At 54.3% G+C, this 14,611-nt stretch overlaps 4 protein-coding genes across 4 annotated transcripts; 1 reads left to right on the forward strand and 3 right to left on the reverse strand.

Annotated features, from left to right (window-relative positions):
* Positions 1-424: 424 nt before the first annotated feature.
* PG998_005205 (aminophospholipid transporter protein) lies at positions 425-4,835 on the reverse strand (the record flags this gene model as incomplete). The annotated part of the gene is made up of 2 exons (XM_066872023.1): positions 425-1,077; positions 1,181-4,835. 2 exons carry the CDS (start codon positions 4,833-4,835, stop codon positions 425-427), a joined length of 4,308 nt encoding a protein of 1,435 aa, XP_066732120.1.
* A 2,180-nt stretch (positions 4,836-7,015) lies between these two features.
* On the reverse strand, positions 7,016-9,546 carry PG998_005206 (uncharacterized protein; the record flags this gene model as incomplete). Its single annotated transcript, XM_066872024.1, has 12 exons — positions 7,016-7,359; positions 7,480-7,659; positions 7,744-7,880; positions 7,949-8,068; positions 8,118-8,224; positions 8,282-8,297; positions 8,331-8,470; positions 8,546-8,608; positions 8,678-8,895; positions 8,978-9,168; positions 9,236-9,291; positions 9,355-9,546. 12 exons carry the CDS (start codon positions 9,544-9,546, stop codon positions 7,016-7,018), a joined length of 1,764 nt encoding a protein of 587 aa, XP_066732121.1.
* Positions 9,547-10,155: 609 nt separating this feature from the next.
* On the forward strand, positions 10,156-12,397 carry PG998_005207 (alkaline-phosphatase-like protein; the record flags this gene model as incomplete). The annotated part of the gene is made up of 5 exons (XM_066872025.1): positions 10,156-10,519; positions 10,596-10,753; positions 10,826-11,412; positions 11,525-11,912; positions 12,026-12,397. 5 exons carry the CDS (start codon positions 10,156-10,158, stop codon positions 12,395-12,397), a joined length of 1,869 nt encoding a protein of 622 aa, XP_066732122.1.
* A 235-nt stretch (positions 12,398-12,632) lies between these two features.
* Positions 12,633-14,251, reverse strand: PG998_005208 (aminotransferase family protein (LolT); the record flags this gene model as incomplete). The annotated part of the gene is made up of 2 exons (XM_066872026.1): positions 12,633-13,120; positions 13,240-14,251. Coding segments are annotated over 2 exons (1,500 nt in total), but the record flags the coding sequence as incomplete, so codon positions are not given.
* Between the last annotated feature and the right edge of the window lie 360 nt (positions 14,252-14,611).

A 14,611-nucleotide genomic window follows, 5' to 3' on the forward strand; every position in this document is an offset into this window, starting at 1 on the left:
TCCGACGATCCGGCGTCTTGAAACATGCATTGGGGTGGAGAATAATGGCATGCTGGCGCACATTTGACAGCCAGCAAGTGCATGCAACCGGCAACTACATACGTGTTGAAATTGCTTCTCACCGCTTGCTCCATCTGTTGTGCTAATCATGAAAGAAAGCTGTTTTTGCTGATTCGGGGCAACTGGTTCAATTGGCGACGAAATATTCGGTGACGGTAGTCTGAATTTGAATGGCAATAGCTTGTATAATGCGGTGCGTGCTTCTAAGACGTATATGTATATACATAATGACACTACTCAAGTTATGATGCCCCCTAACTCCTATAATGCGTTCATTCCCAGGGTATCGAAGCCGTTTTGCCAAAAACCAATGCCGAAAAGCGTATACAGCAATACTCATAATAATCATGACCAACACCCGTTATTAAACCCGTGCCCAGTCTATGCTGGTTGTTACGGATAATTTGGCCGCGCCTCCCTTCGCTCCTTTCGCACCGTCCTGCTGCTGCCCGGGGTGATGATCCGCCTCCACCATCCCGGCCGCATCCCCATGCTCTGCAGCGTGCTCCTTCAGCACCTTGCGCACATCACCCGCCCGCTCAATTTCCTGCCATTGCTCGGCGTCCGTAGGAAAATAGACACGCGAGACCGCCGTCAGCACGAGTTCGAGCCCCACGACAGCCACAAGACCCAAACCCACGCTGGCCCACCACCACAGCTGCGTTCCGAACACATGGATGAAGCCGCCGTGCACCAATTTCTCCTTGTGCACGGCTGGCGACGCCGCCGACAGCAGTAGGTTGTACAAGAACCAGCCCGCCACCGTGATGAACAGCGCTCCCATGATGATGACGGTCTTGTGGTGCACGTCGAGGAATAACAACTTAATGTTGATGAATACCACACTAATGGTAAAAACGGCGTCTCCGAAGGCGAATATGTGGTTATCCCCTTGGACGAGAGTTTCCTCCACGGCCCAGACCGAAAAAAAGGCAATGGCGGCCTCGGCACTCGCTATCACTAACGACTTGAAGAACTTCTTCAAGTTGAAAGCCTTCCCACGTTGACAGTCGATATCTGGAGAAATGCCCCGTTAGTTGACTATTTCCAGACGCTGTTATAGCTTTGTCCATTGCCACCCGTCTACTGGAAACAGAACATCATGAGAGATTCAACTTACAAAGTTCTGGTACTGCAAGCAACGTTTCTGCTTTCAGGTCCTTCTCCAGTATTCCGGGGAGGATAACAGCCAGCGACGAAAACAGCGTATTGAATACCGTCAAGGAAATTTCCTCGTATAGGGAAGTCCCCGTATAGCCCGTCCATCTCTGATACAAGGCCTGAACCAAATAGAATACCAATTCTTTCCAGAAGGTGGCGAGAATGAAGTTGGCAGTCCGAAGATAGTTCCAGCGGCCGTGGACGAATAGCAATCGTTGTAAGAACCGAAATTGGGCGATGGCGAAATCCGCTGTACGGGCCGCTTGTAGACCCTCGCGGCCAGAGATGCCGACGCCGACGTGCGACGCCTGGATCATGGGAATGTCGTTGGCGCCGTCTCCGATGGCGAGGGTCAGACTCTTCGGTACCAAGTCGCGAATGCTCTTGATGAGGTTGGCTTTCTGGGCGGGCGAGGCGCGGCAGCAAATGACCGAATCAGCTCGCACAGCAAGGTCGTAGAAAAGACTCTTCCAGACATCATTTCCGTCGATCACCCCTAAGGTGTGGCCATCCACCACCACCACCGAGTGAGCTATCATTCCCCGACAAACGTCCGTAAGAGTGGTGGCCATGTGCGATTCCCAGTCGTCGACCGTGGCGTCAATGATAGCGATTTCGGAAATCGGCTTGCAGATTCTCGCGGAATGCGCAATAGTAATGGCAGTCTCACGTTTATCGCCTGTAAGCATCCACACTTTGATATTGGCCCGTCGTAACTTGTCGATTGTGTCCGGCACACCCGCCTGGAGCTTATCTTCGATGGCGGTCGCGCCCGCCAAAGTCAAATCATGTTCAATGAGCTCGCCAGCTGCTTCCATGCGCTCATTCCGGTTTGCGAGACTGGTAGATGCCTCTTGGTACACCTTACGCCAGGCCAGGTAATCAGCCTCGTCCATATAGCGGTAGGCAAAGAGCAAAGTTCGTAGGCCTTCGGAGGCGAATGCGTCCATATGCTGAAAGCAGCGCTCAAAAACAGCGCCCTCGTTGGCGGCAATGGCCTCATCCACCATGCCATCAAGGGGGTTTTCAGGAAGGCCGGCAGAGACAGGTGAGAGCGGCGAGAGTGCCGCGGACTGACGGGGCGACTGGTACAACGCTCGGTGTGAAGTTGATGGCCCAGCCTCTTCCATTTCCCTGTTAGTCAACCATGTATCAACCTCGTCCGTGACGGCGGCGCCTCTTTGGTCAAGAGATGTTCTGGCCATGCCGAGGCTTCGACGCATGGTGCTCTGATGCCGCGATACGGTGCTCGAGTTCCGGGGAAAGTGAGTACTTGCCCGCGGGCTGCCAATCTGGAGACTCTTCCGCTGCAGCACTTTCTCAACCTCCATGCTTTTGCGTACCGAGGCCCGGCGTTCCACATCGGCTACCTTATTCAAAGCGAGTCGCGATAACTTCAGACGCGGAATAATTGCGCTGTCAGCCCCTTTGCAGATGATGCAGATTTTACCGTCAGGCATGCGGACGACGATGGACATCCTTTTGCGCTGGCTGCTGAACTCGATGACGTCAAGCACTTGATAAGTATCGGTGACTTGCTGGCCGTCAGGGGCAGTGTGCAGAAGCACAATGGACCCGGTAGGACGGTCAATCAGGAGGAGGCCCAAGTCCTGTGCTGCTTTGACTAGAGCAAGCTCATCGGGAGACGCAGCCTGGAAATCAATTTGCCCATCTTTCGATTTTTCGGGAAGACATGTATGGCATAGCGCTATGCAGAGGATGAACTGCCGAGCCTTTCGTGAGAAGGTTGTCTCGGGCCTATCGTGAATGTAGCGAATGAGATCCTCGGTGCTCAAGTCTTGTTGGGTACGAGACTGGGCGGTTGAATTCCAGCCACCACTGGGTATAGGCGATATGGGTGACGCTGGAGATTGAGACAAGCGATGTTCGACGTGTGCTGTTTCGTTTGCTTCTATGTTAAGCTTGCCCTTCCCAACTGCACCATCAGTTTTGAGATCCATGCCATGATACCAAGCGGTTCCAGCCACGGTGATTTTGCGGAAGCGCATGTTATTCTCGGTCAGAGTACCAGTCTTGTCGCTGAAGACGTAACTGACTTGCCCTAGGTTTTCCAGAATCGTAGTCGTATGGGCCTCCATTGGGGTGTCAGTTTCGGGATCATACATTTCCGTATCTTGCATGAAGTACCATTGCCCGACCTTGACAATTTCCATACTAATGATCAAACTGAGAGGTATCAGAGTACTGAACATGATGATATAGGAACCGATAATCTGATCGAGTCTGGGATTGGCATTGCGTAGGTACTCGGCAGTTTTGTGACTGTGTTTCCACTTGATATAGCCAATAGTCAAGCCAATCGCAATCATGACGACGACGAGGACCAGAAAGAGCACCATACTATTGAGATTATTCTGCATCGCCGGAGATTTGGCGTGCAGATAGTCGTGCACGTTGATGCGAATCTTGCATTCTTCGCCAGTGTTGACGACAAGTCCGAAAGCGGAAGCTGTGTTCCGGAGGGTAGAGCCGCGGTAAACGATGTCGTTTTGGGTAAGGGGTATGGCTTCCTCACCAACTACGGCCCGACCCTGGAAATTGTATAGATCGCCATTGGGATCCTCAGCGACAACAATGGCATTACACGCTCGAATCGCGTCTGGTGTAGCGCATCGCTTCGCCAACAAGGGGCACGCCTTTTTACTTTTGAGGTTCGTCTCGCCGTCCAGTGCCATGGTTTCGATATAAGCGACGCCATCGGGACCAGAGGCTTGCAGCAGTACGATATCAGCAGGGATATTGTCGTCCTTTTCAAGACAGATGACGTCTCCAACCCTCAGATCTTGCCACTGCGTCCTTGTCCATATATCTGACGGCTTCTCCTGTGAAATGCTTCCAGCCTCAACTGCCGTGAAGACTGTTCTTTTGGTTGCCGGCTTAGCTTTCGTAAAGAGGTCTACCAGTCTATTTTTCTTGTCGACTCCACTCCCGGTGCCGCTGGGGCATAGGACCTTGACCTCCTTCTGGTTCTCGATTTTATCCGACTTGAAGCGGAGATAGTCGTCGTAACCTTCCTTGGCCATACTGATGATGATAAACACCGTCAAAGGTAGGATCTGCGTATATTTGCCCGTCGTTGTGAAACCAGGGATCTGAGCCAGTATGCCAATAACGAGGAAGTAAAAGTTGGCCATCTTGGAGAACTGGAAGAACAGCTGCTTGGGAATGAAGCTCCAGAGCGTATAGCGGCTGGATCGAATCAAGTTGGATAGGTAAGGAGCCCCGCGTCGCTCGTCTACCAAAGGTGTCGTCCTCACATCGCCACAGGTTACCGGGATATGCCGCCCGTCTGCACTCGGAGGAAGAGGAAACTGGCGAAGGAGGAACTGCATCACCCATCTTTCGTAAAGTCTGTTGAAAGCGTCTTCGAGGCGCGCCTTGGGCTTCTTGGCCCGCCTGGTCTGATTCCGCATCCATCTCTGATAGTCGACGAGTCTCATGCGGATATCGGTGTCGTCGTCGACAGAAAACTTGACCTTGCTTTCCCGGGTTATGGTATGCGATGCTATGGGTGAAAGATGGTGGAAATCGTCATCATGACTCCCGGCACGGCGTTGGCCATGGTAGGGCCCAGGGTCGGGTGCGCTGGCCATGGTGAAGATGAAGTGCAGCTAGAGTTGCTGCAGCATCCAGACAAAGACGGAGTCGATCAAACAATTTGAACGAGAGATTGCGTCTTTCTCCATTGGCGCCTGCGCCTGTGCCTACACCCCAGGCAGAGCAGAAAGCCAGAAATGGGGTTAGCTCTAGAGGCGTGTGTGTAGACTAATAATATCTGGAATCTGAAAGCCGTCCCTGGCTTGGCATAAGCTTTCAATAGGGACTTCGTATCAGGGAACGTTCAGGTCAATGTTGATGGTCCGAACCCGCAAAAGTCATGCATGGGGCAGGCCAATGGTTTCCTCTGCGCAGAACACCTGGTGGCTGCAACCGAGTATTACTAGTTCCCAGTCGCACACCGAGTCAGTCGGCCGTAGTAAGTCGTGTCGGCCAGGGCTGAAAGGGGAGGAAAGAGCAAAAGAGGAACCACTGCAGATCAATGAAAATCCCTTGAAAAGAAAGAAAGCATGAAAAAACCGCCAATGGCGTTGGTAAACGAGAGTGTGTAGGCGGTAGAGCTGAGAGCAGCGCAGAGCAGTAGAGGACAAAATGCAAAATGGCGGGAAACAATTAGAGGTCAACGGACCGGGGACCACACAGCCGCTTCTAGCTGTTACGAAGCCGACAACGTAACGTATTCACGTCAGTCTGGGCCAACAACGTCAGGACGTCAGGACAGGCCGGTGGTTTTGTCCCACATGCCACCATTTGCCACCAATCGAGGATCATTGACGGGATTTTGCGGGGAGGCGCATGGGTCTTTTTTTGGAGCGCTGCTGGTGCATGGCAAGAGCATTTACAGCTGCTTGCTCCCTGTAACCCCCCTCCTACTATGTACCCTGCTCCCCTCCTTTGTGCCATGTTTATGCCAGATGCGCCCGCTCGTGTCAGCTCGTACTCCCCCGTTGTCTTACTATTGCTGTCAGCTGTGCTGCATGGCTGCTCCTCCTTCCTATTGAGAAGTAGCAGTAATCCCCCCGTAATCCCCCGCTAGCTGCGCCAAGTTTAGCAACAGCACCTCCTTCCCAGATGCAGCTAAGAAACAAAGAAACTGCGGACCTGCATCGTACGGGCGACGGGCTATGGCCCGAAGAAACAATCCGCCCATTTGGTGGCGTAGTTCTAGGCTTTTATGGAGCAGTTGGGTCTTTGCTCTGGGCCTTTGCTTGGTGTCCAAAGCGGATATCGTACCCCTCGTGTCCCGTTTTCCGGGCTCCTGAACCCTCCTTCTGCCCAGAAGTTCTGCCCTCCCAACTTGTAGACGAACTACCACATCAGGCTAATTCGGGTTGCACCAGTTGCCGGTCGCCCAAACATCGTGCCTCGTGCTTCCATCGATTGGAGGGGGGACAGTGAGTAAGTCGCATAGAGATCCAAGAGGAAATGGGAGAAAGGGTTTGCGAGATCTGAGGACTGGGTCGAAACAAGACGACTTTCAAATGATGTCACCCTTCCGCGAGAGAGCCAAGCCAGATTTCCGTGCCGCATCACCACCTTTCTGACGGCACTCAACTCCGAACGGCATCCATACACCCGTCCCATGGCTTGGCTGCGCCAATAAGGCTCCAATTTTGCCATGTCAATTTTGACGTTCGTTTTCTCCAACGTTCTCCTCCCTTACATACACGCGTAAGTCGACGAACGGATTGCACTGTTCACCGCCATGAAGTTCGAACGGGTTGGCAGGAATATCGGTCAGCTTACTGACCAGGCAACCAGTAGAAAAAATAGATGCCGATCTTTGATATAACCACATCAACAGAGAACGAATTCGGTTCGTTTCTTTTCTTTTCTCTGCCTGGCGCCTGGGATGATTTCTTTTGCCCCGGCACTGAGTGGCTGAAAGCCTCCCACCAATAGATGGGCCATAGTGCCGAAAACAAAATCTTACAGCTCACATTTCGAATATCCCGAATATATTGATTACGATTGTCCATAGGTCAATCCGTAAGGGGGAGGGAGCTGAGGATGCAACGGCGCGCAAACAAACTTCAGCTCTGGTGATTGGTTTGACATTGTCTCCCCTTCCTGTGCACGGCAATCGGCAATTATAACTTTGACGCTCTAATCCCATTGCCCAATTCCCAAAGCCGAAGGAGAAGGAAGAAAAGAAACGAAACGAAAACAGAATCTTGAAACCCCAACCCTCGCAAAGTCAAACCCCTCTTCTACGTCAAGACGCAAAGCGGAAATCCAGACCCCGATTGCCGCGGGCCTGAGACTCGGAAAGGTACGCGACCCGCTCCTCGGGCGACATGGCTCTCCACCGTCGGTCGCGCACCCGGTTGCGCCAGACGTAGTATGCCTTGGCCGTCACGTAGAGAACGAGGTTGAGCGCGACCAGCCCCAGCAGGATGCTGTTGCCGCGACGGTACCGCGGCCCGTCGTCTGCCCGATACACGTTGGACGATATCATGACGCCCGCCTGCAGGAACATGTTGTAGAGCGCCGCGCCCACCGCCCGCGACCGCACCGTGTTAGCATTGCGGCTGACCCAGCCGACCTGGACGGGGTGGCCTGTTTTTGGCACGCCCACGCACACTGGTAAGTACTTGCGTGCGTGTTTGTCTCTGTATGCTTTACCCGAAGGGGAAAGAGGTTTCTTTATTGCTGGTAGGTAATAGGCAATGCACTTACCAAGCGGTGCTGCGAGGAGCAGGCTGATCATAGCCCACGTCAACCATTTGGAGACATGCGTGGTATCGACGACGCGTAGGTATATGAGGAATGGCAAACACCAAAACTGGAATATGGACGCGCAAGCTGCAAGCTGACTTGTCATCTCGGCCAGGGTGGCTAAGGCGAGCATATTGATGACTGCATTGTGTTACAACCACCCGGATTAGTATCGATGCGCGCTCCCGCCGTCTCCGGGGAAATTAGTGGGAGAAAGACACGCACTCTTCAGGACCAGATACGGAATCGTAAGAAGGTTCGAATGGAAGGTATCGAACCCAAGCCCTCGAAGTGAAAGCGTCAAGTACTGTGTTGGACACAGGGTAGGGATGTTGAAGGTGAGCCCGATGAAGTACAAGGGCCTGCATATCCCTTGTGTTAGGAAAGGGACACATCATCGAACGCGCATCTCTTGAATGGTATTACGCACCAGAGGTCGGTATCTGTGAGGCTCATCCACAGGAGCTTTGGGGTAATGGGCTGACGGTTGTGCATCGTGCCTTTACTCGGATCGTCGCGGATGACTCGGTTCACCATGATCGTCTCCTCCCTATTTCGGCATTAAACCTATTATGCGTCCCTTCTTCGCAGCATCTTACCTGGCGCTGAACCAGCCATTTTTACCCCGTGACCAGTGTGCTGTCTGGGTTGGGCCCGGAGGCATCAGGACATATGAAAAGAGGCCAACGATGCCCGTGATCAACCCCTGGCCGAGAGGTTAGAGGCTCGTTCTGATGTCGGGCTCCTACTCTCTCTCACTCACCTCGATAAGGAACAACCTGGAAGCAGTTTTCTTTCGTCAGCATGCATACATCTCAACCCAACAGAACGGATGTACGCGTGTACTCTCAACATACCAGCGCCATCCAGGTTGACCAGAGACCCCTCTCATATGCAGAAGCCCGAAGGCGATTATGGCGGCCAGGATATCCGCGATCATCATACCTGTCCACTTTGGGCAATAAGTCAGCCGAGCGGAACTCTGCGAAGGCTGCGTCTCATGTATAGGCCTGTGGGGTTGACTCACGAAGATAGCCAATCTCAGCGTCAATTCATGATGCTTATAGAAGTATGAGAGGTACAGCACAACCTGTTGATCGGCGATGCCGCGTCAGCGTTATAGGGACAATGAAAAAGAGTTCAGACGTCGTTCACCTACCTCGGGGATGAACCCGCCCTGGAGAAGCGCCAGGAGCGCCCGGCATGCGAGGAACGAGGATCTTGAGGACAGGGCGTACTGTGAGGCCGACACGACGGAGAACAGTATGATCTGAGTCGGGATCCAGCGGTCGGGCCCGAGCCATTTGGCCAAGAGCTGCGACGGAAACTCGCCGATCAGGAAGCAAAGGGCATAGAGCGTGTTGCCGAGGTTGTAGTCTTTGTACACCGAGTTAGCTCACGAGAAAGGCTTCCGCGTCGCGTAGAGGGAATAGGGGGTAATGGGCGGGTGTTGACTGACCATTTGTGGTAATATGCATGTCCTCGAGGAATGTGTCCGTCAGAGCTTGGGAGAGGTTGGCCCGGTCTAGCTCCATGGCTGTGAACATGAAAGAACACCACACCATAATCTTCCAGTCGATTTTCCGGATGACGGCGTTCTCCTCTCCCCATGTCCATCGTGCCGAAGGATCGAAGCGATGCAGGTTTTCCCTTTTGTTTCGAGATAGCGTGCGTCAGTCACTCGGGCATGGTACGCCGCATGAGGGGCTTTGCTCACCAGTCTTCCCGTGGCTTGTACTGAGTTGCTACATCGGGTACGTCGAACACACTAGGCTAAAAGGCATTCAGAGACACTGTTCACATCGGATTCAAGCCGGACACATTGATATCTCTTACCTGAGTCGCAATTGCGTTGGGTTCATACTTTTGGTCTCTCTGGAACCAAAATCTTTTCTCTTTCTGAGGTTCCCCGAGAGGCAGGAGTGACGGCTGACCGCCGCTGGCCCCTTTCGGCTCTGTGGCGTACTCGGTCTCTTCAGCATCGGCCACCTGCTTCGCAGCAAGCTGATCCGGGACAATCGTTGCCATTTCTTTCCGTGGATGGTCAATTTAATGTAATGATGGTACTCCTCATGGACGCGAAATTGCTTCTGAGTTTTTGGCCAGTTCATCTCGACCGGCTGATCAGTCCTACATATCTGCTCTTGGGTCCCTCACATCCCTAATTCACGCCTTGCATACTACTTCTTATCGAGAAAGCACGTCATCGGCCAGAACAGGTCGATTTCTGCCCACGGCTCCCTTTGAAGTGATAGCAGCTACCCGTAACCCTGTCATCTGGAACCGCCTTCTTAGCCGGCATGGTTTTCACCGAGGTGTTATGCGGGGTAAGAACCGGAAGGGGTGCATTGCTAACACAATTCTACGATGGTCAACTACGGCTGTTGCATTCATTACAATCTATCTGCCGTGGTATTGCGCGGGGACAAGCAAGGAAGGAAGATGGCTCACCCAATCAGTTGGTGCCGCTGCCCCATGCGAAGGAGAAGGGATAAAAGACCACTCCACGAGGCGTAGATCAATCGCTCAATCGCTCCGAGATCCGGCTGCCGCGATCTTTCTCACTAACCCATCAAGTGACTAATTCAGGCATCAGAGCCAAGGAAGTCTTTGGCTGTTACATAGTACAGCGCAACGATGATGAGGAACTCACTCATTTGGTCAGCCTTCGTGGCTGTATCCGTAGCTCAGATTTTGGCCAGAAGTGATGGAGACAATGCGTATCGCGACCAAGTCCCTCTCCAGCATCCAGCGCCTCCTATTGGTCCCGAAGCGCAATCGGCCTCACGCCCGAACATCGTCCTCATATTGACCGACGACCAAGATCTCCACATGGACTCAGTTGACTACATGCCCTACGTCAAAGAGCACCTGATCGATCATGGAACTTTCTATAAGAGGCATTTCTGCACGACTGCGCTGTGCTGTCCTTCGCGGACCACTCTCATGACGGGGAAAGCGGCGCATAACACAAACGTGACAAACGTAGTACCTCCATACGGTAAGTAAACTCTTCCCAGTACGGCGGACTATAAGACACTTACTGAAATGTCTGACGATGGCCCAACTCCATTTAGGCGGGTATCCGAAGTTTGTTAGTCAGGGGCTTAATGATAAGTATCTGCCCATCTGGCTGCAAGACGCGGGCTACAATACGTACTACACGGGGAAACTCTTCAACGCTCACTCGGTGAATAACTACGGCTCGCCGCACGCAGCAGGATGGACGTCTTCGGTGAGGCGCCGGCCAAAGTTTTCGAAAGAAGCAGTGAACCAAGGGGCTCTGACTGATTGATTTTCCCACTAGGACTTTCTGCTCGACCCCTTTACCTATTGGTACATGAACAGCACCTATCAACGCAACACCGACGCGCCTGTCAGCTACGAAGGCCGCCATAGCGTCGAGGTGCTCACCGAGAAGGCGCTTGGTCTCTTGGGCGAGGCCATCAAGAGTAGCGAGGAGGAAGGCCGTCGCCCGTTCTTCCTCGGCGTCGCGCCCGTCGCGCCGCACGCCAACATTTGGTCGCCCAAATACAAAGACGGCGGCCACGCGGACCTTCGGGACGTCGAGTTCACGCCGCCCGTGCCGATGGAGCGGCACAAAGACCTGTTCGCGGGCGTCAAGGTGCCCCGCACGAGCAACTTCAACCCGGAGCAGGCCTCGGGCGCGAGCTGGATCAAGACGCTGCCGCGACAGACGCCCGAGAACGTTGACTATAACGACCACTTTTACCGGCAGCGGCTCCGGGCCCTGCAGGGCGTCGACGAGTTGGTCGACGCCGTTGTCAAGAAGCTGGAGAGCAATGGCGTGCTGGATAATACTTACATCTTCTACACCACCGATAATGGCTACCACATCGGTCAGCATCGTTTGCAGCCCGCCAAGCAGTGCAGGTAAGTAAGCTGGGGCGCTTTGATCATGCGTGTTCTTTCCCTTCCACACATAGCACACATGAATGCCATTATGTGTCGGCCTGCTGAATCACACCTAACTAACTATACACAGCTTCGAAGAAGACATCAATATTCCCCTGATCATCCGCGGTCCCGGCATAGCCGCGGGGGCCGCCGTGACGGACGTTGTGACGACGCACACTGACCTCGCGCCGACGTTCCTCTCGATTGCCGGGGCCTCGCTGCGCTCCGACTTTGACGGACTCAGCATACCACTGCTGTCTGGGACAGAGGTAGGAGCCGCGGCCAATGATACTCGTCGCCACGAGCACGTCTCCGTTGAGCACTGGGGCTTCGCGTCCAACGAGGGCCGCCTCTTCGACGGCTACCAGCGCCTCTATTTTAACAACACGTACAAGGCTCTGCGCCTCGCTGGCATGGAGCACAATTTGCACTACCAAGTCTGGTGCAGCAATGAGCGCGAGCTTTACGATCTCGCTGTGAGTTCACCGCTCACTCAGTCACTCACGCAGCATCCTTAATTGTTGTTGGTGATGTCTGGGGCTCTGTGACTATGAGATGAAGCGATGAGCTAATTATTGATCACATACAGACGGACCCGGGCCAGATGACCAACCTGCTGGACGGAGAGGCGAAGGACTCAAGAGCAACACTCTTGGGTGTGCCTTTGAAGAAGATGGTCTCGCGCTTGGACTCGCTGTTGTTCGTGCTGAAGTCGTGCAAGGCTGAGACCTGCATTCGTCCGTGGGAAGCCCTGCACCCGGACGGGGATGTCCAGGGCCTCGGCGATGCCTTATCGCCGCGTTGGGATCGCTTCTATGAGGAGCGGGAGCGCATGATCCAATTTGATCGGTGCGAGATGGGCTTCATCTTGGACGCCGAGGGGCCCCAGTTCGGAGACAAGGAGAAGGAGCAAGTCAATGAGGCTTTGAGGCACCAGGCTACATGGCATGAGTGGACCTAGTCGGGATGCGTGATGGAAACTGTGGGTGTGAAGTAAGCAGCAGGTATAGGGCCAATAAATATTGACTTGGTGTTTCCACCCCTACATAAATTTCATACTATAATAATGTGATATGCCTGCCTATAGATTCATCACTAGGTAGCTAGGGTTGGTGTTGATTGAGGTCGCTCATCTGGCATGGGATGATGACCTCCGCGACGAATCTGGCGTATAAGCAGGCACGTCGTCAGGGTCACTAGCCACTTCTTCCGCGCTGCTCTTTCCAGGTAGATACTCGCCCCTTTGCGCGCGCTCGCATAGCGCTTTTTAGTATCTCGGCCCCCTTCCGAAAGTCGGCCTCCTCAATGTAGATCATGCCGCTTAGCCGCCATAGCCACTTGCTGTAGTAGGGAAATGTCTGGAAGTAGATGCCGCTCTCCTCGACACCCCGGAGCTTGATCCAATCCGAGACCAAGTGGCCGTGCTCGCGGGGGATTGCTTTGTGTTCGTCGCTGTCTTTTACTGAAGAGGACTGGCTAGCTTTGTCTTCGTTGTCTTTCCTCATTGCGAGGGGCATTCGCACGTTAGTGAAATTGCACTGCCGCATGGAGGACCCGGGGCAGTCTATGATTTCGGTACCGAAGATCTCGGCAGCAATGGCGCCACCACGCTGGGCGATGTGGTGGGTGTAAGCACGGATGGTCTCCTCGCCACCGCATACTTCTTCGCGGAATTTGAGGGCGGCTGTGTATGATGGACAAGTCGATGGACAATGTTAGTCAATCCAATAACCATTCAGATAGAGAACAGCCCGTGCTTTTGTGGCATATGAAGCAGATATATTAGCTTAGGTCCTCACTTACCCTCAACACAAAGCCAATTGGTCGTATCCGCGGTTCCCGTGAAACCAAACATTTCAACGAAGTCCTTGCCGGCATCCGCATTTACGACACGCTTGAGTGGCTTCCGGGGCTTGAATCCGTGGCTTGTGGGCAACGTGGTGCGGATGAGGTGCTGATGCTCTTTGCGGACAACGAAGGCAGCGCAGCCGCGGGGAACGAAGAGCCATTTGTGCAGATTCGTAACAAAGAAATCCGGACGCAGTACGCTGAGGTCCAGGTCGATGTGGCCGATGCCGTGGGCACCGTCCACCAACACCATCGCGCCCTCGGCCTGTAGCGCGGGCACGAGCCGCTCGAAAGGGACGCGGGCGCCGGGTCCGCTGATGATGGTGTCGCAGATGGCGAGCCGCACGCGCTTCTCCCTGTTGCCCTTGGCCGAGACCGTAGTCTTGTCGGCATTGATAGCCCGCGCAGCGTCCACCATGGTGCGCCCGAGCTCGTCGTCGGCCACGGGCAGGGGCACGTGCACGACGCGGATCTCGACGGGCGTGGTCTCGCGGAGGTACTCGAGCCCGTTGGCAACGGAGCTGTAGACGACCTCGTAGCACAGGATGACGTCGCCGGGCTGCCAGACGATGTTCTTGAGGACCGTGTCTATGCCCGTGGTGGCGTTGGGGACGAAGACCAGCTCGTCGACGGGGCAGCGGAGCATTTGCGCCGCCAGCTCGCGCGGGCGCGTGAGCCGGCGGGAGAAGTCCAGGGCGATGAAGGGGTCGGGCGCGGCCTCGACCTCGGCGCGCAGGGCCAGGTGCGCCGCCCGCACCGACACCGGGTGGGCGCCGTACGAGCCGTGGTTTAGCGGTATGTAGGTCGGGGAGAAAGCAAAGTGGGCGTGCCGCATCGGGGCGCCGAAGAGGACCTGCGGAGGAGCCATGGCTGGTCGAATGCTTCGTGTTGATACGGACAGAATAATCGTTTCGTTTCTGCCTGGGGCTCGGGCGTTCTGACCGGAAACCCGGGGGTGCGGGGGGTAAGCTATGGGGTGGTCGGGATTTATGAAGTTCCTCAGACAGGGCTCTACCGAACGACGACCGCGATGAGGAACAATACAAGACAGGAACGGCTAACATCAAAAGCATGCTCCGGGCCATACCTATCGGCCTTGGTCTTCCGGAGCATTTATTTAGAGGTCGGCATTTCGTGCATAGAGGCTGGATTCAGCAGTGACCCAGCACCTGGAGTGACCTAGCACCTGGCTATCCCGGGACCAGGTCATATGAGGCGCTCACTAAAGGTGTAGTTGCAGCAACCCATCTGTGTAGGCACAACATCATGGATGACAAACACCTAAAGAAACATAGGACTAGGAGTGAAATACCCCGAAAATCACATT

This window comes from Apiospora kogelbergensis, assembly GCF_038363985.1.
Source record: "Apiospora kogelbergensis strain CBS 113332 chromosome Unknown utg000003l_segment0_segment0, whole genome shotgun sequence".
Lineage (NCBI taxonomy): Eukaryota > Fungi > Ascomycota > Sordariomycetes > Amphisphaeriales > Apiosporaceae > Apiospora > Apiospora kogelbergensis.